The 25,510-nt window shown below is 43.2% G+C and overlaps 1 protein-coding gene across 1 annotated transcript; it reads right to left on the reverse strand.

Annotated features, from left to right (window-relative positions):
- Positions 1-1,571: 1,571 nt before the first annotated feature.
- Positions 1,572-22,936, reverse strand: LIPK (lipase family member K). The gene is made up of 9 exons (XM_046027639.1): positions 22,832-22,936; positions 20,494-20,608; positions 17,740-17,938; positions 16,437-16,546; positions 15,152-15,288; positions 9,485-9,631; positions 7,585-7,656; positions 5,092-5,163; positions 1,572-1,811 (listed from the first exon to the last, which is right to left on the reverse strand). Exons 1-9 carry the CDS (start codon positions 22,934-22,936, stop codon positions 1,572-1,574), a joined length of 1,197 nt encoding a protein of 398 aa, XP_045883595.1.
- Positions 22,937-25,510: the final 2,574 nt, after the last annotated feature.

Here is a 25,510-nt window from a genome sequence, read left to right on the forward strand (position 1 = left end):
CAGGGCCATGCACCTTCTCTGTTCATTGCTGACCATCAAGGAAATGCAAATCAGAACCACGAAAAGCTATCTTCTCGCAACTGCTGGGATGGCTATAACAACAACACTACTACCAATAAAACAAAAGACAAAGAAATAAGTGTTGGTGTGGATGTAGAGGAATTGCACCATTACACAGTGTCAGTGGGAATATAAAATGGTGTAGCCACTATAGAAAATGGTATGGACGTTCCTCAAAATATTAAAAACAGAACTCCTCCATGATCCAGGATTCACACTTCTGGGTATATATTCAGAAGAATTGGGGGCGCCTGGGTGGCTCAGTGGGTTAAAGCCTCTGCCTTCGGCTCAGGTCATGATCCCAGGAGCCTGGGATGGAGTCCCGCATCGGGCTCTCTGCTCAGCAGGGAGCCTGCTTCTCCGTCTCTCTCTCTCTGCCTGCCTCTCTGCCTTGGGATCTCCGTCTGTCAAATGAATGGATGAAATCTTTAAAAAAAAAAAAAAAAAAGAAATTAACATTTATAAAAAAAAGAAAAGAAAAAGAAAAGAATTGAAATTAGGATCTTAAAAGATACACGTACTTCCAAGGTCATCCCAACATTATTCGAGGTGGCCAAGATATGAAAACCACTGAAATGTCCATTGATGGATGAATGGATAAAGAAGATCTACTTTATACTTACATATAAGGGAATATAATTCAACCTTAAGTGATGACAAAAAAAAAAAGTTTTTCAGACTAACACTGCAGATCTATCGCGAGCAGATCTGCAAAACAAGAAATGTTTAAGGAAGTTCATCAAAACAAGAGAAACTAGGAAATAAAGGTAATAAGGAACAGGGTCTCTCAAGCTTTTAACCAAAGAGACAAAATAATAGTAATAATCGTAATGGCTTGTTATTACTATTAACAGTAGTTCGCTATTGCTGGCAAGAAATCAACCACAGAGGTGGTGGTTTAAAAGAATATCCATTTATTTTCTCACTCTTGCTGTGGGTCCACAGTCTGGACATGGTGCAGCTCCCTCCTCTGCTCAGGGACTCCCCGGGCTGCACACGAGGTGTGGCCAGCCTGCTTTCTCCACTGGAGGCTACCCCGGGGAAGAGTGGGCTTCCACGCTCACCCAGGATCTGGCTCTAATTCATCCCGCAGCTGTACGACTGAGGATCCGTCAGTTTGCTGGTTGTGGGCTGGAGGCCACCTGCAGATGCCGGGTGTCACACGTGGCTCCCTGCCATGCGAGCTTCCATATATGTTCACTTCATCAAGCCGACCAGAGGAAGCTCTTCTCCAGTCTACTTAGATGGAGTCTCATATAATATAACGTAATCAGGAAGCGACGTCCCATCACCTTTGCCATAAACATGATCTAAGCAAGGGCCTAGCACCGTTACCTTGGCCAGTTCTGTTGGTCAGAAGCAAGTCTCAGGGCCCTCCCATACTCAGGGGGAGAGGATTACCCCAACACATGGACACTAGAAGGTGAAAATCACCGGAGGGGTCACCTCAGGGGTTTGTGTGCCACGTGATTAGTTTGAGAATCCACTTACTTAGAGAAAGGAAAATGCATTTACTTTTGCAAATATCCGTCCATCAGTCTAATAAGGTCTTGGTAAATTTCCTTGGGTGCGTCTTGTCCGAGGTAAAAATCCACATGATTGTAGTGTGGGATCAACTTGTAGTAAATAAGCCTGGTAATCTTAGGGAGTAAATTCTCAACGTCTTTGAGATCAGCGACACGGTCATGTCCTCCACTCCACACGGCTGTTGGTACGTCCATCTTTGTGACGTCATATAAGGGAGGTGTAAGCTAGTTACAAGGAAAGAGATAAAGGAAAAAAAAAACCAGTTTTTACAGAAAACCACCTAATGAAGTAGCATTAACTATTAATTGTTAAGCAAGTTCTTCAAATGCTCAAAGTGTGCAGTTAGAATACACTTAGTATCTCTAAACATTAAAATGTTCTAAGTACTTAAAAACACTTTTGTCAATACTTTCAATTGTGAGTAAATGAACAACAATGCCAAAAAAAACCCACAACCATTTTATTCCTGATTTGCACTTGGAGGAAAATAGGAAAGAATTCTAGGGGAAGGGGGCCCTCCCTTATTTCTACGGGAGCCATCTTTCTAGTAACACTTGCATGGGAACTATGTCCTTTTCCAACAAAATAGATGTGTTTATGTATTGGATACATGTAAATACTTCTCATACACAGAAATCTGGACAAGGGGTTCCTGACAGGCTCTTGGGGGAGCATTGAGACCAACAGATGAAAATATTTGAAATACTAGGTCAAGAAGGAGACAGCCTGTTCCAGAGAGCATTAATCTCTTGCCCCTTCTCTCTGGACATACAGCGTTTCTACGTGAATCCAACAAACTCCATCCTCCAGTTTCTCAGTGGTCCAAGATGACCAGGCCTGGCCTATCTGTCCTTCATCCTCCTGGCCTCCGTGACTGGATGAGAGACGGGTACATGGCTAAAATCCAAGTCAGAGCTCTCTCTGGAACTTTCAGCTAGAGCAATGGAGAAAAATACTGGCTTTTTCTTTGGGTTTGCAGTTGGAAGAATGCTACGAGCTACGTACAACCAGGCACCTTTCACTACTAGTTTTTAAAATAGCTTGAAGGGAAAGGGCATACACAAGTAGAAGTGGGAGAGAGAGGGAGGGATTGAGGGAGCAAGAGAGCCCGGAGGACAGTGTTTAAGTTTCTACCTATTGTGAATTTCCCACCACACCGCCTTTATATTTTTTAAACCTAAAATAGAGTTGTCTTCTGCTTAAGCCTCCAACTCTTGGTTTTGGCTCAGGTGGTCATCTTGGGGTCTTGAGATCAAGGCCCTGCATGAGGCTCCAGGCTCGGAGCACAGTCTGCTTGAGATTCTCTCCCTTTGTCTCTGCTCCTCCCACTCATGCTCTCTCTCTTTCTCTAAAAATAAATAAATACATCTCTAAAAAAGAAAATGAACCATGATTAATTTTGGCAGCAACATTAGGAAGAAAAGCGCAGGTACAGAGCCTTAGGAACTTGTAACCTTGACTGGGAGAGGTGTTCTAGACCAGAAATGCACACAGGTGGCCATCCCTAACTTGGCGAATGTGCGCCCAGAGTTCCCTGAGCAGGGCAGTATTCAGGCAGAGAGCAGGCTTTAGTCATTACAGAAGTCACTGGCAGTCCATGTGTTGGTGTCTGGGTCTTTGCATCGCTAAATATCTCACTGTTTCGGTCTACGCTATACCGCTGGGAGACTGTGACCTTGGGCTTAGAAACAAGTGGTCAGTGAGAAGATCTAGCTGCAACAGGGAGTGAGAAAGGCCAGGAAGCAAGTGAGTGCAGGTCGGCTGCGAGCAGGACTCAGGGGAGCAGAAGGGCTCAGGGGAGCCGGCACAGTGCCCAAAGGCAGAGAACAGCAGAGGCAAGAAGAGACGCGCTTCCCCGGACTCTGTGGGTTACTCAGCGGGATCATACACGGCACAACGACCTGGATGCAAGGATGGCGAGAGCACAACCCAGAGGGAGCAGCACATGTTAGCAAGTTTATGGCAACAGACTGGGTCTCCACAACGATTTAGGACCCTATGAAGGACGAAAGCGGGCCCAGAAGACGGCAAAGCAAACATGAACATGAAAATCAGGATGCAAATAAGACGTGCTGGCTTTGGGCCAAGAAATTTTTTTTTATTCTCGTGGTAATAAAGGATTGCTGATTACATTGATAATCACGCCTGTCTAATTTAGGGCTATTACTTATCCTTGTGACAAAAGCTATTGCTTTGTACACTTGATGTCGTCTACTCTTAGTTTGGGATTTTCCATTATTCCCTCCAAGGTCCCAAGCAAAAGATTGTAAATGAACTTGAACTAGCCCCTCTCCCGACCCAGTCTTCGGAGGATCTGTGAGAACAATGGTAACGCTAAGCCTCGTGACTCAGCTCCCAACCAAATTGATATCTGAGGCCACAGGGAAGTTCATCAAGCAAGACACTTTGAGCAACTATCTACTCCTGCAAGGACCAGGAATCAATCAATTACAAGAGTAAATGGTACTTGGGACATAGTGGGTGAGTCTGTGGGTGGGCAGCAGTTTAGGAGAAAATATAGAAGTTCGGGAGGAAAATTGGATTTCTCACACCAGCCAAAATTATGCAATTTCAGTACTGCAGTTGGGGTAGCACTGAAAATTTGCTTTTTTTTAAAAAAGATTTTATTTATTTATTTGACAGACAGAGATCACAAGTAGGCAGAGAGGCAGGCAGAGAGAGAGAGGAGGAAGCAGGCTGTCCGCAGAGCAGAGAGCCCGATTAAGGGCTCGATCCCAGAACCCTGGGATCATGACCTGAGCCGAAGGCAGAGGCTTTAACCCACTGAGCCACCCAGGCGCCCCGAAAATTTGCTTTTTAAAAAAATTCCAATGTTTCCCGTATTCCTGATTTGAGGAACTCATATGTCTTTGATGACCACTTGTTTAATTTGAGCTCAGTCTATTAGCATGAGGCCAAAATTATACACAGATTTCCTTATAAATACTGGAAAAAATAACAACAAATAGAACATAACCTATTGCCATTTAATATAGGACTTTGGCTCCAAAAGTTTTCAGAGATTGTGTTAGGAAGTATCTTGACTCACTGTATCTCTGACAGATAGCAGCACTTCTTCCTTCCAGTGATATAGTTCTGTCTGGTATATCTTTAGTGATCCATATATTGTTTCTTTTTTTTAATGAGTCATACATGGCATCCCAAAGAACTGTCCCAAAGTGCTGAGAGTTTCTATTTTTTGAGAAGGAAGAAGCGCAGTGGAGAAGAATGGATACAAAATCCAGGAACCCCTGGGTCATAGTTAGGTCCATTACTAACTAAATAATTTTGGCAATTTACGTAACCTCTGCATAATGAGGACAATCATATTTGCCTTGCAAGGTCCTCGTGAGCATCAAAGTAATGATGTGGAACCTGGCAGGAAACCGAGAAGTAGCATCTGATTGATACACAACATCTGGGGTAGTGTTGGTGTTTAATGAGTGAATACTACTTGAGTAGTTCGCAAGCAGGTGTCACCGATGATTACTGTCATCTCTGTACCTGGTGGAAGTGCCTCATGTTCTGATCAGGGTTTCCCCAATCAAAAGCTTGGAACAGACCAGAATTAGCAGCCTGTAATAAAATAAAAATAAAAATGCATTGCTGTGACATGAGAGGACAGCACACATTGAAAGATAATAAACAGAAAATATACAAAGAGGATGACATCACATCCCACTGTTTTGGCACAAGAGCTAAAACCCAGTAAAGAGGAATAAACCCGATCATATAAATGAAAAATATTGATAAACTAATTCACAGAACTGACCGTCTTTCAATCCCTTCCCCCATACATCTCATGTGAAAATCCTCAGGCAGCAATGTCCTTAAATGTTCTAATGCCTATGAAATGTTTGCAAGGATGCTGGGTGGGATGATTCTTGAATATCTTAGCTTCAGGAATTTTTTTTTTTTTTTTTTTTTTAGATTTTATTTATTTGACAGATAGAGATCACAAGTAGGGAGAGAGGCAGGCAGAGAGAGAGAGAGGAGGAGGAAGCAGGCTCCCCGCCAAGCAGAGAGCCCGATGCGGGGCCCGATCCCAGGACCCTGGGATCATGACCTGAGCCGAAGGCAGAGGCTTTAACCCACTGAGCCACCCAGGCGCCCCAGCTTCAGGAATTTTAATATATGTTTTTAAAAAGGCACCAGCTGGACATCTCCTACATTGAAAAGTGACTGCTTTCATGTACAAATAGCTTTGTACGTTATCCTAGTCAGGCAGTCTAGAATATTAGGATCATGTTCCTTATTCTTAAACATTTTTGTCAGCATTGCAAGGAACGTTCACTCGGAGTCTCCTCAGCGCTTCCTGTTTGAGGTACAGTGTTGCTGTCCCCCATCTGCAGGGCCGGGCAGCCTGTGTCTCCCATGTCATCTGTTCCTGTGGCCACAGCCTCCGGGTCTGAGACATCACACACGCCCATATTTGCATTTTAATGTTTAGACTTTGGCTATTAGAATAGAAACATTCATAAGCCTCTACACCTAAGGGTTCCTCCTTCTGTGGTTTGCCAGAAGCAGGTAACATTCACATTTGCCTCAAAGGCTTCATGAAATGATTCTCAGGCTATTCCAAGGACTTTTTTCTTAACTTGACTCTCAGTTTCTTTTTTTCACCCTCGTTGATTTAATCCTGATCTTTAGTTTAAAATTAGTCCCATCGTGATGTCTAAGGACAGACACATTAGTCTGCCGCTGTTGGAATTTTGCAGGGTTTTGGCAATGGGAGGCACTATCGTGGGCTCGTTAGGTTATCTTCCCTAACTCTCATCTGTGAAATGGGAATGACAACATCCTCCTCACCGGGCTCTGAAGATTTCTTTTTTTTTTTTTTTTTTCCTTTTTGGTTGTGAAGATTAAATAGGGTCAGGCAACCAGAGAAAATAAATAAATAGGGTAATGCATATGAAGTCGGTGACCCCTAATTACCACCATCAGCACCAGCCTCATCACCCCTGCCTTAGCTGTCTGCGTAACTTATGACCACGTGACTTATCTCATCCCCTCCCCGCATCGTCCTGACTTATTTCTGTCCTGAAGAGGATTTTCTGTCACAGGAGAAGAGACCTTCAGAGGGGTCCCGACACCTCCATGGAAAGAATTCAGTGAGACTGAATGAAGTCACACATATGAGTAGCAAGAACACATTGTAAGAGCTCAGTAAATGTGAAATTGAGGTCGCGTCACCTGGAAGGCCATGCCCATCACAGGCTCCAACTGTCTCCTCACCAAGAGGAGGCCCTGTGGCCTTTTTCCTGCAGGAACTTGAAGGCTTAGCTCCTGGGGGGTAGAACTCTTCAGAGGACTTCAGAAATCCTCAACTAGTATTTCAGGCTATCTAGAGCAGTGCTTCTCAACCTTAAACCATGGAACAAATTTATTTGGGTGGAGGTTAAAGATTCCTAGGGATCTCAGATACATTAAAACCCTGGGAAGACCTTTTTCTCCTACTCCCTTTCCCCCTTCACACACACACATACATATATATTTGGCTCAGAAAATTTTACCAATTGAATTTGACTTGTCTCTGCACTTGCTGAATATTGAGTAATAGGATAAGTAGAACACTTAAAAAATTTTTAAACGGAGGGTAAAACCAGAAACCATTAATCTAGTTTAGTCCCTCTCTAACATTTAATTTGCTCAGAATAAAGCATGATTTCCATACTCTGAAATGGCCCACATGCCAATAGGAGGCTGAGCAGATCTTTCTGGAACAGCCCGTATCATGCTATATAAAGTTCTGTTAGAACTGACAATTTTCCAAAAGAGGAAATACAAGCTTTCCCAGAAAAGGCAGTTTGGAGGGATCCAACAATCAGAGTTCAGTCAGAATCTGTGGGAACCAGGCCTGTACACCAGACACTATTGACACGAACAGAAGAGAGAACAGGAAGTCTCTGCACAACCCCACAGTGGGCTCTGTGAGACCACTCCTTAGGGGTCTCCGAGACCTACGTGGGCCTCATCTCAGGAATAGAAAGCTCTCACCTGGGCCCAGTGCAGCATATTCTGAACAGACGTGCCCGCGGAGCTCTGCGCCAAGTAAACATCCAAGCGACTCTGCAAAGGATAGAATTTTTCCTCATCTGGAGGCTACTCATGTGACCACATCACAGATAAACCTGAATATTCTCTCTCTGTGTCAGGAAGAAACACGTAGCATACCCTCTTGAAGAACTTTCTCCTCCCTTGGCTCTAGTCTGCCCTGTGCAGCCTTCCGAAAGTCCAGAGGCCATCCTGCGGGGTCAAAGGCACTAACACATGTTCTCTCCAGCCTCACCTCAGACAGGTCTGAGAGTCCAGAGGGTCAAGGGGTAAAAGCCCCAGTGACCTTCCTAACCCTGGGTCAAGTCCCAAAAGACATTCCCAGAGAGTTGTTTATCATGAGGCATTGACAAAAGATCTGAACGTTTGCTTTCTGATTTTAACAACGTGGTCAATATTCTATAGGGCTCTCTGAAAGCTTGTGGGACAGAACCCAACCAGTATTGTAGCTTCCATTAACATTTAGATTTTTTTCTGGATTAAAAAATTTTTTTCGTATTTTCCATTGTATATTTTTTTACATATACAGAAGAGTTATATATTTCCACCGAGTGAGCCACTAGAAGCATCCTGGAGCTTTTAAAAAAACACAACCCCTCCTGAGCTACGCAAACCTATTGACTCAATATCAAAACTTCTAGGGGTGAGTTCTGGACTTGTGTATTTCTTCGAAGTTCCACCAACTCTTACTTATGCGTCCCTGCTTATCCACTAAAACAAACATCCTTGTAGAGACTGTAATATTCCATAGGATGGTCCCCAACAGTGAAAAAAAATGGACCAATCTGACTGTAAAAGTGTACAACGAAGGCCCTCCGTGGATGTCCAAGGGGGCCATTCTGTGAAGTCTCTCATTAGCAAGCTCTTAGACCGTGCCTAGAAGGTACTTTTGAAATGATCTCTATTGGGTGTGCTGAAAGGTCCTCTGGCTCAGCTCTGCCTACATGATATGCCTCCATCAAAGTGATAAACAAGCACAGTTCCCTTCACTAAACTGAGAATAACGTAGGGGAGGAATGTGGAAAACCAGTGACTAGGCACCCTTTCCATAAACTGCCTCTTATAAGTCTTGCTTGAAAGCAAGAGAGGTGTTATCAGTGCCTTCCACTAACAGAGGGAGACTAGGCTCTGGGCAGAAGTCTGGGAGATAGTCGAAGACCATTTTCAGCTTTGTCCTGCCCCTGGTTTCGAAGATACTTCCTCTCTGGCTGGGGAGTAAACAGTACACGGTGGACAGTAGCTGACTCTTTGGCTCAGCTAGTGGGGACTGAGGAAGAAAAGGATTTCAGTTGGAGAGGACTCACCAGTAACCCAGCTTATCCCTCTCACTGTCCCTTGGACAGAGAATCTATACTTATCATTGGAAAGCAACCCCTCAGTCTCTTTGGATTAAAGAAGTAAGTGGTTCACAAAATGACTATTTCCAAATCACCTATGAAAGAGGAAAACTGGTTTAAAAACAGATGCCTGAGCTCACTCACTGAGATTTACTTTGGCAGGTGTGGGGTACGGTTTAGGCATAACAAGATGAATTTCAAAATCATAGCCTTAATGTAAGTGAAGGACTTTCCAAGGGCAGCATGTTGGCCAATAGCAAGAGTTGGCGAGAATGTTTAGCGGCCAAGCCTTCTCCTCAGATCCTCCTACTAAAGCAGGGGGACTCCCCAGCTTTGGTTGGAAACCACCAACATGTATCTTCAATTCAGAAGACAAAAAAAAAAAAAAAAAAAAAAAGAAAGAAAGAAAGGTCTTGAAATGTGGTCTCCACATGATTCAGTACAAATTCTCCTCACTTCTGTGCAACAAAACAATTGTTTTCTTGGCTCTGACTACTTACACATACCATGTTTAAGTTTTTCGGGTCAAATCCACTCAAAGTAAACAGGAAGTTGCTGCAAATATGACGAAATAGCTTCCGGTTGCACACCTTGGTGGCAATGAATTGGTCAAAGAACGTATGAGAGTAGAACATCTTGTCACCAAATAGTGCCTGCAAGATGAATATAAGACACCATCAGATTTCATGGATGTGGACGTCAAGAGTGGAAAGGGACAGACAAGGGCTGGACAGCGGTGGTATCTGCCCTACACTAGTCCTCAGTGAAACGGAGAGCTCTGTTAAATTTTGTCTTTGGTTCTCCCAACCCACCCTGGTGGTCTTCCCAACTTTCCTCTTGATGCCTTTTCCCAAGATCCTCTACTTGGGGCGTTTTGAGAATGCCCCCTGTGAAACCAGTCCCTGTAGGGAACTGGTAAGTCTTTGGAGGTGGGGATACCTTGGCTCAATTCTGGACTCTTTTTCTTATACCTTAAGGAAGTAATGAATTTCTATTATCTGGAAGTTTCTCAACTATGACATGAAAAATTAATATGCAGTATGTAGGACTGTTGTGAAGATAATAGGTCACGTTTAAAAGGAGCCTTCTGGGGGCACCCGGGTGGCTCAGTGGGTTAAGCCTCTACCTTTGGCTCAGGTCATGATCTCAGGGTCCTAGGATCGAGCCCCACATCGGGCTCTCTGCTCAGCAGGGAGCTTGCCTCCCCTCTTGCTCTCTGCCTGCCTCTCTGCCTACTTGTGATCTCTGTCTGTCAAATAAATAAATACAATCTTAAACAAACAAAAAAAAAGGACACTTCTGCAGTTTCTAGAATCGAGTAAACACTCCCCAAACAATAACTACTATTATAATTAGCGAATGATCATTCCAGAATCTTTCAGTGAACTCTTCCAGAGGCAAAAGCTTACCCCCCCCACCCCCAAGTCAATCTCTACTAGTGGAATTTCAGGCAATGTTGCTAGTGAGTTGAATTTACCTTCGGAACTTTGGGAATCCCTTCAAATTAGAACACAAATTCATATCCAATTCCTGTGCATAGAAGATGAGTCTTGCCTTTGTTTCACAATAACTTGTTTTATAATCTTAAATTAGATACAAAGATGAAAATATTCTAAAAAAAAGACTTTATGTATTTTTTTGAGAGAGAAAGAGAGAGGCAGGAGGGGCAGAGGGAGAGGGAGGGAAACAAGCAGATTCCCTGTTGAGTGTCAAGCCTGGTAGTTCGATCTCAGGACACTGAGATCATTACTTGAGCTGAAACCAGACAATTGCTCCTTCGCCCTGTCCGAAAGAGAAAGGATAGCAATGCAGGCCAGCCAGCCATGCAGCGCCCATTCCTGCCCATAGTGTGGTCAACGCGTCCTGTAGACTGTAATTCCAAGTTGGTTCTGGAGGGAGCGTGCCTGTCACATAGCAGCACATGATTCTAGTCACTGTGAATTTAAGATGTTCCTTCTAGGCACATGGTCACATGGTTTGCCAAGCAGAGCATGGGCTGGAGGCAGCTCTCCATGGCCTGCTGAGCTGGGCACCATGTGCATGGCTGTATAAGGATCCAGAACTGACTTTTCAGGTTGGCATTGGAAAGGAGGGGAAATGACTATGTAGAAGAAAGAACATCAACCATAGATGGCCTGGTCAGGTCTGGGTTCAAGTTCTGGTTCCACCACCCATTCGCTGGGTCATTTGGGACAGGGTGCTTCGTCTTTTTGAGCCACAGGTTCTTCTTTTAGAAATGAAGACGGCGCTTTGGTGGCTCAGAGTCAGTTAAGCGTCCAACTCTTGAGTTTGGCTCAGGTCATGATGTCAGGGTTGTGAGATCGAGGCCCACCTTGGGCTCTGTGCTGAGTGTGGAGCCTGCTTTGGATTCTTTCTCTCCCTCTGCCTCTAAAGAGAGAAAGAATAAAAGAAAGGGAGAGAAAGGATGGAAGAAATGAAGACAATACTAACAATCCTTACTACTATAGATAACATGTAAAGAGGAAAGGGTCAAAGCGAGCTGTAGGTCAGAAAAAAGATAGAGGGGCAAGAACACAGAAATGCTCGGGCTAAAACAGGGTGGAAGAGGGGGCGAGGGTAAGCAGCTGGTAAGCAGGAGATCTGACGCACCAAGTGCTGAGGTTTTGAATCTAAAACTCAAATAATAATACTAGACAATTCTTACTGAGCACCTCCTATAGGCCAGCTATGATGCTTAAACATATACCATCTCAATCAATCTCCAAAAAAATTTGACAAATCTTACCCTTTTTTTTAACCCAGTCATTCATTTTCAACTTTACTGAGGAATAATTGATATCATAAGACATTACGTGTCTTATAAATGGAAGTTTGTATGCTTTGACCTACATTTCCCCATTTCCCCCTCCTCCAGCCCCTACTACCTACCATTCTATTCCCCTTTTCTATTCCCCTTTTCTATGAAATTGGTTTTTTAGTATTAGATTCTACATATAACTGATTCAGTACAGTATTTGTCTTTCTCTGTCTGGCTTATTTCACTTAGCGTTGTGCCCACTAGTTTCATCTAGGTTTCCTTATCCTCTTTTGACTTTTTTATGTTCTCCTAAATTTTCCCATTTTAATTTGTCTTTACTGTTTTCCAGAAGAGCTATACTAATTTACATTTTCACCAGTAGTGTACAAGGGTTCACTTTTCTCAACATCCTTGCTCACATTTATTTCTTGTCTTTTTGGTAAAACCATCTAACAAGTATGAGGCAATGCTCCACTGTGGTTTTGGTTTCCATCTCCTTGATGATGAGTGAGGTTGAGCATCTTTCCATGTGTCTGTTGGTCATTTGCATATCTTCTTTGGAAAAATGTGCATTCTTGTCCTTTGCCCATTTTTAATTGGATTACCTGCTTTTTTGGCTATTGAATTGTATGAGTTTTTTTATGTATTTTGGTAATTAACCCCTGATCAGACACATGGTTTGCAAAGATTTTTTCCCATTCTGTAGGCTGCATTTTCAATATCTTAATTACTACCTTTGCTGTTGAAGCTTTTTAGTTAGTCCCATTTGCTTATATTGCCTGTACTCTTGGTGTTTTATCCAGAAAAATCATCGGCAAGACCAATGTCAAGGAGGTTTTTCCCTATGCTTTTTTTTTTTTAAGATTTTATTTATTTATTTGACAGAGATCACAGGTAGGCAGAGAGGCAGGCAGAGAGAGAGGGGGAAGCAGGCTCCCCGTTGAGCAGAGGGTCTGATGCAGGGCTCGATCCCAGGACCCTGAGATCATGATCTAAGCCAAAGGCAGAGGCTTAACCCACTGAGCCACCCAGGCGCCCCTCCCTATGCTTTTTTTCTAGGAGTTTTATGGTTTCATATCTTCAGTGTAAGTCTTTAATCTACTTTGAGTTAATTTTTGTGAGTGGTGTAACATAGGGGTTCAGTTTCATTCTTTTTTTAAGATTTCATTTGACAGAAAGAGAGAGAGAGAGCACAAGTAGGGGGAGCGGCAGGCAGAGGAAGCAGGCTCCCTGGCCAGCAGGGAGCCCGACACAGGACTTGATCCCAGGACCTTGGGATCATGACCTGAGCCGAAGGCAGATGCTTAACCGACTGAGCTACCCAGGCGTCCCTCATTCTTTTGCATGTGGCTGTCCAGGTATCCTAATACCATGAATTGAAGGGATTGTCTTTTCACCATTGTGTGTTCATAGTACCCTTGTCAGAGATCAGTAGACTATACGTGTGGGTTTATTTCTAGTCCATCGCCTTAACCACTCGGCCACGACTACACGTGTGGGTTTATTTCTGATTACCTATTCTATCCCACTGGTCTACGCACGTTTTTATGCTAGTACAATACTGTTTTGATGACTATAGCTTTGTAAGAGAGTTTCAAATCAGGAAGTGGGATGTCTCCACTTTTGCTCTGCTTTCACAAGACTGATTGGGTTATTTGGGGTCTTTGTATTTCCGTACAAATTTTAGGATTGTTTTTTTCTATTTCCGTGAAAATTGCCATTGGAATTTTGATAGGGATAGCACTGAATCTGCAGTTCAGTCTGGGTTGTATGGGCACATCAGTGATATTAATCCTTCCAATCCGTGAACACAGGGTGTTATTTATTTGCATCTTTCTGGGTTGTATAGGTATGGAACTGAATCACCAAGGGCTAATTTACTTATTTCTCACAAGCCGGAATCCCTGGCTTCTACAAAAATGCTCTCCCTTCCATCCGCTTTAATTGAAATCACTGATTGCAACAATCACTTTCAGTCTGCCCTGGGAGAAGCCCATATTAATCTGTTAGAGGAAAACACACTAAACCAATTCACTTCAACAGAGTAACTGATCAGATTCGTTAGCTGTCAGCGCACAGAGGGAATCTGGAGTTCAGGATATTGAGGAATTGACAGACTGAGAGTCTATGAAGCATGGCAGTTGAGTAAGGTTGGGCTTTTAGTGGGGCACCTGGGTGATGCAATTGGGTAAGGATCTGACTCTTGCTTTCAGCTCAGGTGGTGATCTCAGGGTTGGGAGGTCGATCCCCCATCAGGCTCCATGTTGAGTGGGAAGTCTGCTTCAGATTCTCTCTCCCTCTCCCTCTGCCCCTCCTGCTCATGCTCTCTCTCTCTCTCAAATAAATAAATAAATAAATAAATATATTTTTTTTAAAGGTTGGACTTTTCATGTTGGAAGAAACTAGGTTCTAGGCAAATCCTGATAGCAATGAGTAGCTGACATTTATTAAAATTTTATAATGTGCAAGACCAGGTTCTAAGGGATTCACAAGTCTGAACTCAAACCTCACAGCAGCCTGAAGAGTAGGAACTATTAATATCCCCTCTTTGTGGCGCCTGGGTGGCTCAGTGGGTTAAAGCTTCTGTCTTCTGTTCAGGTCATGACCCCAGGGTCCTGGGATCGAGCTCCACATCGGGCTCTTTGCTCAGCAGGGAGTCTGCTTCCTCCTCTCCCTGCCTGCCTCTCTGCCTACTTGTGATCTCTGTCTGTCAAATAAATAAAACTTTAAAAAAAAAACCCTCTTTTTTTTTTAAGATTTTATTTATTTATTTGACAGAGAGAGAGATCACAAGTAGGCAGAGAGGCAGGCAGAGAGAGAGAGGAGGAAGCAGGCTCCCTGCGGAGCAGGGAGCCCGATGCGGGACTCGATCCCAGGACCCTGAGATCATGACCTGAGCCGAAGGCAGCGCCTTAATCCACTGAGCCACCCAGGCGCCCCCCAAAAATCCCCTCTTTATGGGTGAAGAACATGATTCACAAAACACGTAAGACCTTGGCCAAATTTACCCAGCCAGCTAGGATCCAACTGCATTCCACCTGCCGCCATGCTGTGTTCTCAATCCCTCCTCCATATTGCTCCTGAAAAACCAGGGGCCACTAGAGAGAAATTTAACCCACGAGATTAAACAAATCAATTAATCACCTCAACATTGGCTTTACCTGTGAGTGAGGAATGACATGGGATAGAACCCCTGATGTAGATTTAGACAATAGGGTAGGATGGTATCGGCGTGAGCTCCCTGAACCCTGTTGGTAAAACTACATTATCGATAGATCTACGTAGACATCTTACATCTGTGATAGTCTCAGAAGCTTATAAAATGCCATTTTGTCTAAGGTTTTCTTCTCTTGGAATCCGTGAAAATAGAACTAGTTTTAGTTACTACAGATTTCAGCTTGGAGGTGTCACATACCTTGACTACTTCTCTGGAAAGAATTTTGAATTTTTTCATAGGACTTTGGGTGTATTTCACCGTGATGACTGGAGCCAATGCAAAAAATATCTTAATCCTTTTAGCCAGCTCTGGATTGGTAGAGAATGCGATGAAGGCTGAAGGGGAAGAACACACGATTAAAACAATTCTTCATTCACCATAAATGAGAGCAAAAGTGGGCATGTTAAAAGCAACAACAGCCACTACAAAAACAACTCAAAATAACTAGCACTGGTAAGGAAAACTTTCCTAAACTTCTCAAGAAGAAAATTGGGTAATTCAAAATGCAGTGACTTTCCTGTCCCTGGAGAATTTAAGTCTACTCATAGTGCTGCAGAAAGGGTTCAAACATCCACTGGAGGGCATGGCCAGGTAGACTCCAAGGGCCATTCTACCTTGACCATACTCCTTGGTATCAGACAACACTTGGCCCACAATTTTGGCTTCCCACTCACTAGCTGTGGCAAATCTTAGTTTTCTCAAGCTGTAACTGTGGAAAACAGAATTCTCACAGGATAATTCTTTTGAATCACATATGTATAAATCACATATGTATATATATATAATGGAAGGTATTCTTTGGCATTCTCGCCATTGGAAAGGATTTCCAAATTCCGCCATATGTAAAACATGGAGGATAATGGTCTCAAGTGTTTCTAGGTTGCCATGACAGATGGTATGTAAGATGCACAGCATCCAAAGACCTACTTTACACCAGAAACCTGGTCAGGATTCAGATGCAGAAAAGAGCAAAGCTGTTAGTATTGTTGAGGTGTCTAGCTACACAGGGAGCAGGGAAGGGGGTGAGGTGCCTCATGCCATTGTCAACATGGCCCCATCCACTTCTAGCCTCTGGGAACCAAAAGAAACAATAATTATGGCATGTGATTTCCACAGTTTGTAATTCTCTGATTTCTTTTTGGTGTCCTCATTCGACTGAAAGCTCTTTAAGGAAAAGACTGTAGCATTTTTATCTCGGCCTTCCCCACATCTAAACCAGTGTCCAGCAACCGTGTGTGGTGTACACACACGTGAAAAGTCCCTCTCCCTCAGGCTTATCTGTCCATTTCCAGATTCAGTCCCGGGGCAGCAGAAATCCCTGGTGTCCTCCTCACTTGATTTAGTCTTCAGAAACCAGTCAGAGGAAATGGTTTCGAGGCCAACTCCTCAAGCTCGAGACTGCATAGAGGGAAGAAGTCCTGATTCCTTTCATGAATCTGGAAGGTTCTCTGACACTCTCAGATCCCACCTGCCCTGAACATACCGATGGTGGTGCCTTGTGAGTGGCCCACATAATAGAGTCGCTCTTGTCCAGTTTTCTCTATGATAAAATCGATTGTGGCCGGAAGGTCATAGAGAGCCATCTCGTCCACACTGCCAAAGAGAAAGAACAACAAAATTGGGGAAAGAAACCATCCATTGTCAGGCCTGCAATGTGTAGACACGTTGATTGCAGGCATAGAGACATAGCTTTTGTCAGTTTAAGACTAGAGTCAATATAGAACTTTGGCATCTCGGCAAGTTTTGGGGGTGTCCCCTTGATTGTAAGAGTCACATGGTAAAGAGACCAGAGTCAGAAAAATCTGCTCTGCAAAGGCCCAGAGAGGATTTTCCTGTAAGACTTGTCACAGTTCGCTTAATTCTATGGCTGATTTACCAAAGCCCCTTGAAAAGAACAGTGCCTGGGATGCTTATTTTAAAAGCAGACTAAAGCAAGCAGATCTGAGGCATCAGCCCGGACAGACTGAATCAGAATTTCCAGGGAAGTGGCATGGCGATCTGCGTATTTATCTGTCACATCAGAGGCTTTGCTGATGTAGCTGGGAAAACGCTCAGCTAGGGAATGATCGTGGTACCTGTACTTGTGCTGTGACAGGGTGGTATGAGGGTGAGGAATGAGGAAATACCGAGAAAGGCATCAGTGGCTTTAGTGGCCCATAAGTCATGCTTCTTAGTTCCTGGGCCAGAATGCGGGGGGTGGGGATCATGTCTGGCTGCCGTGGCTTCTAGAGGAGACCATGCCCTAGGCGCTATTGCTGGCAACTCTGCTCTTCCATCATTCTGTGCTGTCAGGCTTTCTTTTTACTTCCCTGCGACCTGACTCCGGGCCCAGATCTCAGCCCTGCCTCAAAATTTGGGCCTCAAAATTTGCACCCAGAACCTTGTTTCTGGTCCCGCTTCTCCATCAATTTCCACTTGAGCAAGCACCCCATGTAAGCTTCCTTTGGGGTCCACAGTGACCAAGTGATAGTCCTGGAATTAACCTTCCTAAAATGATCTTTGCATTTTGATTTTTATTTTTGCATATATATTTTGCAAACACACACACACACACACACACACACACACACACACACACACACACAAACACAAGCAAGCAGGGTTTTAAAAACAAACAGCAATGCAGTGAATAAGGGCCTTTCTCCAGAGCTTGGGTAGAGGAAGAAACGTTTGTTTCCTTCTTATGGATTCCACTGGGTTGTGTGTGCACAGAAAGGGGAAAACCCAAGGGTGTTCATGTCCATGAACATGGTATACCCTTTATTTATTAGGACGCAGCTCCTTACCTGAAGGCCCAGTATTCTCGAGATTTGGGTGAGAATTTCAAGTGTTTCCTGGACCAGGTGTTGCCCCGGCTGTTCCCCATCCACACATCATAACCACGATCTGCCAGAAGGAAAGCCAGGCTGTTGTTTGGGAGGTTGCATATCCAGTTAGTGGCAGACGCAATTAAGCCATGTTGCAAATACACGACGGGTCTCGGAGCTGAAACACACATGGGCAACAAGACTCTCATGTCCCCATGCCCTCAGGGTCTGCAGGGGAATCCTCTTTCCTGGCTTCCTCTAGCAGAACAGAGGGCAAGGGATGGCATTTGACACCAGGCAAACCTGGCTTCCAGTCCTTTGTGAACGACTTACTTGGGTAAGTAATTTGTCTTGTTCTGTCTTGTTTTTCTCTTTGTAAAATTTGGATTATATATAATGTTTTATGTTGTTCTGTGGACACTGGGGTCAGGTTGTTCTTGCTCAAAGTTGATTCTGTTACACATTAACCCCTTGTGCCTCAGTTAACTTATCTGTATAATGGACAGTGATAACAAATGCTATCTCCTAGTGTAGTCGTAAGAATTACATTAGAATTAAAATACTTAAGGGCACCTGGATGGCTCAGTCAGTTAAGTGTCTGCCTTTGGCTCAGGTCATGATCTCAAGGTCCTGGGATTAAGCCCCGTGTTGGACTCCACACTCAGTGAGAGGGGTTGGTGCCTGCTTCAGGATTCTTCCTGTCTTCTCCGCCCCCCTCCCCCGCACTTAACCCTCTCTCGCTCTCTCTCTAAAATAAATAAATAAATCTTTAAAAAATACATAAAAGACTGTCCATCATAATGAATCATTTCTCTATGATTATTCATATCAATAACGTTTGCTGTCTCATGGAGTGTCTGACTACCAAACTAAATTTTTCTTGAAATAATAACAGAAACATTAAAAAGTGCCATTTGTGAATATTGACTGAGTGCCAGGCACTAGGCTTGATTTTACACACGCCACATGGTCTCATTCACATTGTCAGAAAGCTAAACAGCAAAAGGCAAGGTGTTCAGGGACATGTTACACAACGTGAAATTGCAAAGTCCTGTTCACAACGTAGAACTGGGACAGCTTGATGAAGAAGAAGGCGAGAAGTGGTGTTAAGACACAGACAAGAGAGAAAGTGACAACGGTGTTCCTGTCTTTTACAAAGGGTTTGTAACTGTCCAGCTCCCGGGGATCGGGGGGCTACACTGGGGTCCCAGAGAGCCTTCTATCAACCAGACACAAGAAACTAAAGTCTATGTTCATTCAGTCTACCTTTGGAGGAAATGGAAAGAAGGGGTGTTACTAATTCTGCTCAGTTATTGCCAAAGAGCAGTCATAGGCCATAGGCTCCCCGGGATCTTCTCATTGTAGAGTCAATGGTCCAGCTCACGTATTTCAGCAGCTAGCTGGCGAACTGAAATAAAAGTTTGGGCAGACAACGTTCTCAATGACTATTTTCAAAGGTAAAGGGGTTATCTAGAATCCAGATTTTTCTCTTTACACGATAAACCATTCTGATTCGGGTAAGATTCATTATACAAGACTCCAGAGGATCAAAGGAGCTAAGATTTGAGAGAAGAAAGCAACAGTTCCTGCCAGATGAATTCCCCCTTTCTCTACAGAGATCAGTATAGCATTAATCAACTTTAAGTATAGCACTAATTGGGCCCAACTTAGGGCCCCTGGGTGCTCAGTTAAGCATCTGCCTTTGGCTTGGGTCATAATCCCAGGGATCAAGTCCCACATTGTGCTCCCAGCTCAGCGGGGAGTCTGCTTCTCCCTCTACCCTTCCCCCCTGCTAATGAGTTCCCTCTCTCTCTCTCTTTCTCTCTTTCTTTCAAATACATAAATAAAATATAATCTTCTAAAAAATCGGGTCAGATTTACTTAAAACATGAAGTCCCAACGACTTAAGAAGAGAACTAATTATAGATGAAGTAAGTTGGAAAGCTGTCGGGATAGCTGAAGGAAAAGACAGTGATCATGTCCAAGCCTAGACTTGAGGAATACTGAAGCGGAGAGAAGTTTTCAGATAAGAGATAGACTGGAGACAAAATTGATAGATCTTGATGACTCACTGCGTATAGGAAGTGACGGAGAAGAAGGTGTCTAGTTGATTCCTAGGGGTCTGGTTGTTAAGCCTGAAAAGGGTATCTCCAGAACAAGACCAAGTTTTCTTTCATGTTTTTTGGGAAGGAAAAAGTGATGGAGTATAAAAAGATTAAATAAACAGTATAGAGTTGACCTTTGAACAACATGGGTCCACTTATACGTGGGTTTTTTTGATAAATCCAGTACAGTCCTATAAATGTATTTTCTATTCCTTATGATTTTCTTAACATTTTCTTTTCTCTACCACACTTCACTGTAAGAATACAGTATATGATGCCCATAACAGACAAAGTAAGTGTTAATTGACTATTTATGTTATTGTTGAGGTTTTTGCTCAACAGCAGGCTATCAGTAGCTAAGTTTGGGGGGAGCCAAAAGTTACATGTGAGTTTTCAGCTGCTTGGAGTGCGAGTAGTGGTGTCCCTAACTCCCGTGTTGTTCGATCCACCTGTGTATCTAAATGCTTGAAAAACTCCAGAAGATTCTACGAGCGAAATGGAGCAAGACTGGTGGAGGTGATGAGTTTCTTATTTCAGAACAAAAGCTGCGAGTCCGCTCTGCTTCTCTCAACACCCCTAAGAATCTCTGCTGTAGGCATACTTCCTCCCATAACAAAATAAATCCTACTTGTTCTGGGACATCCTCTTCCACGAGGAATCCGGTAAATTCCGAGGACATAACCATCTTTGGTCACGACATCATATTCTTCACAAGGGTAACCCCAGTAGGAAATAATCTGGCTCTGAAAAAGAGAAGAGGAAAACAGACAAACCACGATGTCACCTCTGGGTTCGTATACCTACACCGCAGTATAGCACTTTGAATTACACAACCTACTGTTCAGCTAAGTACTGGGACAGAATGTAGCGGGAAAATCAGGATCACTTGAGGAGGATTTTAGAAGAAGTTTGCATGCAAAGGCAGGGGAAGGCAAGGTAGGGTGACCCATACCTCCCGGTTTGCCCGGCCTGGTATTATTAATGCCACCTGGGTTCACTCAAAATGTTTGGGAAAAAAAATTGTATGGTCATGGTCAGCTACTGAGGGAAGCCATGGGGGATTGTGTAGGACCCCATGGCAGGTAACAAGTGAGCTATGACTAGACAACCTTAAAGGGAGGTGGGAGAAAGTGGTCACCAGGCCCAGAATGAGATAGGTAGAAAGGGCCACATGGAGAAGGAGACAGCCCACCTAAGGTGACCATGTGGAGGGAACGAGGGCAACGAATCATCCGACCTCCCTCTTGTCCTTCTGATCTCCGCTCAAGACTTCAATGGGCTGAACTGAACTGAAGTCAACGTCAAAGGAGCTTGTGGACCTAGGTCAGCTTCTTGAGCAAAGGGAAAGATGTAAAGAAGAGAGAGTGAACCCAAATGAAAGATACTTCCTGCACAGAAACAGAGGCAGGAGGGGAAATGCTGTTTGCTGGTCATCTTCTGCAGAAAGAGCGTGGTGTATATGTTCTGCTTTATTAATCCTTACAACGAGCCTTTGAGATGGGGTCGTACCCACTTACAACAGAGAACAGAGTATCAGCGAGATGCACAATCTATCTGAGATTGTACACTAGGAAGAGAGAAAGACAAAATTAAAGCAAAAGGAAGTTTAGCTCCAAAGCGCATGGCTTTACCACGGGATTACGCAGGTACCCATGCAAAGTGCACGAAAGGTGTGCGTATGCATTTAAAGCAGTGGTTATGAGCCTAGACTCTGGAGACAAACCTCATGGCATTGAAAGCTATTCTTCCTTTTCTTAGCTGTGCAACTCCAGACAACTTATTTAACCCTTTCGTCCCTCAACTGTAAAATAAAAACAATACTAGTATCTCTTCACAGACTTGTTCTGAGGACTTTACATAAAGTATCTAGAACAGTGCCTGGCACCCAGCAAGTGCCCTGGAGATGTTTATTATTCTCACTATCTTTATAGAATAATTAAGAACCCCAAAGCACCCAGACCAGGAAGGAAGAGAATGTGTGTGAATATGAGAGAAAGAGGGAAAATTCCATATGAAGACATATAGTCACAGGATGTGAGGTCAGCCGTGTAGGAGGTTAGGGGTGCCTGCTGCTTACCGTGGGGAGAGGAACAACAGGAGACACTGATTAGACACTGTGACAGTTTCATTCTTCTTAAAGTTCTAACACAGCCTTGACATGGGTGAGGACATCGATGGTACAGAATGTGTGCAAGAGTATGGAGTGTCCCACTGGAATGAAGACTATGGTGGAAACTGGTCATTTGCTTTCCTGCCTGCCTTCCTTCCTTCCTTCTTTTTCTTTCTTGCTTTCCTTTCCTAATTCTTTCCTTTTCCTTCCTTCCTTTCCTTTCTTTTCTTCCTTTCTACCTTTCTTTTCTTCCTTTCTACCTTTCTTCCTTTCTTTTCTTTCTTTCCTTCCCTTCCTTTTCTTTTCTTTTCTTTTTTCTTTTCTTCCTATCTCGTCCTCTCTCTCCCTCCCTTTCTTTCTTTCCTTCTTTCTTCTCCTTTTTTGACTAGCACTGTTCCATTCCACTCTATTCCTTTTCACTTCTCATATAAATTTCTGTATGTTAAGACACTTTCAGTTATAAACAACAGAAACCATGTCCGGTTTATTAAACTAAGAAAAACACTGAAAGAGCTCATAAATTAAAGAAATGACTCTAGAAAGGACTTCAGGGAGAATGCAACCTCTGAGGAGGTCGTCAGTATGAACTCATGAACTCATGAAACTTTTCTTCAGGAAACCACCATCAGATGGTAGCTCAAACCACCAGGAAAGGGACTATCACTGCCCCAACTTGGCTCAAGTCTTTCAAAGTTTAGATTAGCAACTTCCAGACCTGGTTAGCCCATGCCAGGGAACAGGGGTGTGAGCACAGATTTAGTCAATGCAGAACTGATTGTAGACAAGCACACCAGTTAGATCTAAAATGATGATACATTAATAATTTCTTAATGTTTGTTCTTCATGAAGGACTTACAATATTCATATTAGCTTCAGGATTTGTGATACTTCCTTTCTTGTGATAACCATATACAGGTCCAAGAAGAAGCATCCAGTATGCTGTTGCTAAAAGCTGCCGCATTTGGGGTCTGCCTGGGAAAGGAAATATTAATATATTTGTCATCAGAGAGAATGCTACAGGTGAACTTTGTGTAATCCTTCTGTAATACGACTGCAGGACAGTAGAAACATGATTCTAGGTTGTGCTTTAGCAAGCAATAAACTTAATATTCAAGACTAATTCCAAGAAAAATCTGAAATTACGAATCTTTAGTAAGAAAAGAAAGAAGGAAGGAAAGAAGGAAGGAAGGAAGGGAAGCATAAACATCAAATAAGTCTCCACTATACAGCCGGACAAAAGAAGGGAATGTAGAATTTGCAGAGAAAAATATAGTGGCCAATATATTCATAAAGCACATTCAATATCTCTAGTTATCAAATGAATTAATTCCTTTTTTTCTGATCATGGGCGTAAGCACTGGCACAACCTTTACGGAGAGAAATTTATTACCATGACTTACAAATTTAAAAATATTCATACTTTTCACTCAGTGATTCGTTTCCAGCAGTCTATCCAAAAGAAAAAAATATACATAATAATAAAGAAATACATATTATAAAATCACTCCTGATTATATATCTTAATATAGAGAAATTTACCAACTAAGAGATTGATAAATTATGGGTAAGGAAGAATAGTATTATCCAGCCACCAAGTGCAATGTTTATAGGTGTTATGTGAAATGTCTCTTATAGAATATTAAGGGAAAAGCAATGTGAATTGTGCACATATGTTGAGCCCAATGAAAAAAAAATGACAAAGAGAGAAAAAAGACTGTTCCCTGCCAAACCCCTCATGACTGACCCTAAGAACCTGACCTTGACTGCCCACTGCATGTACGGTGGAGTGACCCGGTTGCCTCTAGCTCCTTATAACGCTAAAATCTCCACTGGGGGGGGGGGGCACAAACTTATTTACATAACATGCAATGTATGTGCAGGCAATGTTCCTCAGGGCGCATGCTGAACCTCATCCCCGCCTCTAGTAGGTCCGACGACAAAGCTCCTGTATTTAAATGTTCGTTGTCACCCTGAGTAAAAGGAACCCATCTACCCTTGCTCAGGGGTCCCAGCTTTGGAAGTTACTATTCCCCGCGATCTCCTTATTTGCTGTAAATGATGTTTTCTTTGTGCAACAACACACCTGGTATAGTTTCTCTCTGTGAAGCAGCAAACTCACGTAGCTCAGTAGCATAAACACCAAATTTTAATTATGGTTGTATCTGGATGGTGACTATTTGGGTGATTATTGTCTCATTTTTCTGGACTTTCCCATGCTTTATAGGTTATTTTTTTTTTAATATCCAGTATTACTTTGTCATAAAAAAGAAGGTACTTTTCAAATAGAAAATCCTCAGCAGGGTGGGGGAGAAAAGATGGTTAGATTCCCCATTTGGCTTTGAAACCACTTGAGTTTAAAAGCAACAGGCAAGGATGGGGTGCCTGGGTGGCTCAGTGGGTTAAGCCGTTGCCTTCAGCTCAGGTCATGATCTCGGGGTCCTGGGATCGAGTCCCACCTCGGGCTCTCTGCTCAGCGGAGAGCCTGCTTCCCTTCCTCTCTCTCTGCCTGCCTCTCTTGTGATTTCTCTCTGTCAAATAAATAAATCTTAAAAAAAAAAAAAAGCAACAGGCAAGGAAACTATTGCAGAAATAGCACAGGGGGACACTTTGCAGGATGGAGAGTCTTTGATTCAAGACACCGCAGTCCGTGGCATTCCTTGGGTCAGGTCATCTCTTCATGACTAGCGGCAAGACCATGTTTCATGGAATTTTCAGTAATTTAATATAAAAGTCTACAAGCTAACAACTAATTCAAAAGACATTGGTCACCTTGCTGCTTCTTCATTCCTGGCCCTCTGGTTAAAAAAAAAAAAAAAAGGGAAAACTTCTTTATTCAAAAGAAGGAGAAATTACTCATCATTTCTGCACACCATCTCAAAGGGTTTGCTTTTTCTTTTTTCCTGTCTCTCAGTTTCTTCCTCTTTCCCTCCTGTCTTCCCTCCTTTTCTTTCCTTCTTTTTCCTTCTCTCTATGTCATTCTCTTTTTCCCTTCTGCCCTCCTTCCCTTCTCTGTAGCAGGAAGAATCACATCGGCATTGGGTTTTAAAGGGCTTTTAGGGGCGCCTGGGTGGCTCAGTTGGTTAAGCCTCTGACTCTTAATTTTGGCTCAGGTCGCGATCTCAGGGTGGTGGGATCGAGCCCCACGGCCCGCTCAGCAGGAAGTCTGCCTGAGGTTTCTCTCTCTCCCCTCCTCTCTCTACAATAAGTAAATAAACTCTTAAAAAAAATAATGGGCTTTTAAATAGGACCATTCTCTCTGTGGCCAATAAACAGAACTGAAAAGTGGAAACTGCATGAATGAACCAGATTTAGATACCCACAAAGGCTGTAATTAGGCTGAACAGGTGCTGTGGTTAATGAGAAGAGGAAAACAAACTTTGGCTCAAATGACTCACAGTGTGGAGTCTGAAATAATAAAAACACACTGTCTGGAATAATCAGGAATTATTCTGAGGATGCTGTAATATATTTATATCAAGCACTTTATCTTTTCACTGTTACCAGAATTCAGGCCATGAACAGGTGCCACTTGGCA

Source organism: Meles meles, chromosome 13 (assembly GCF_922984935.1).
Source record: "Meles meles chromosome 13, mMelMel3.1 paternal haplotype, whole genome shotgun sequence".
NCBI classification, from domain to species: domain Eukaryota; kingdom Metazoa; phylum Chordata; class Mammalia; order Carnivora; family Mustelidae; genus Meles; species Meles meles.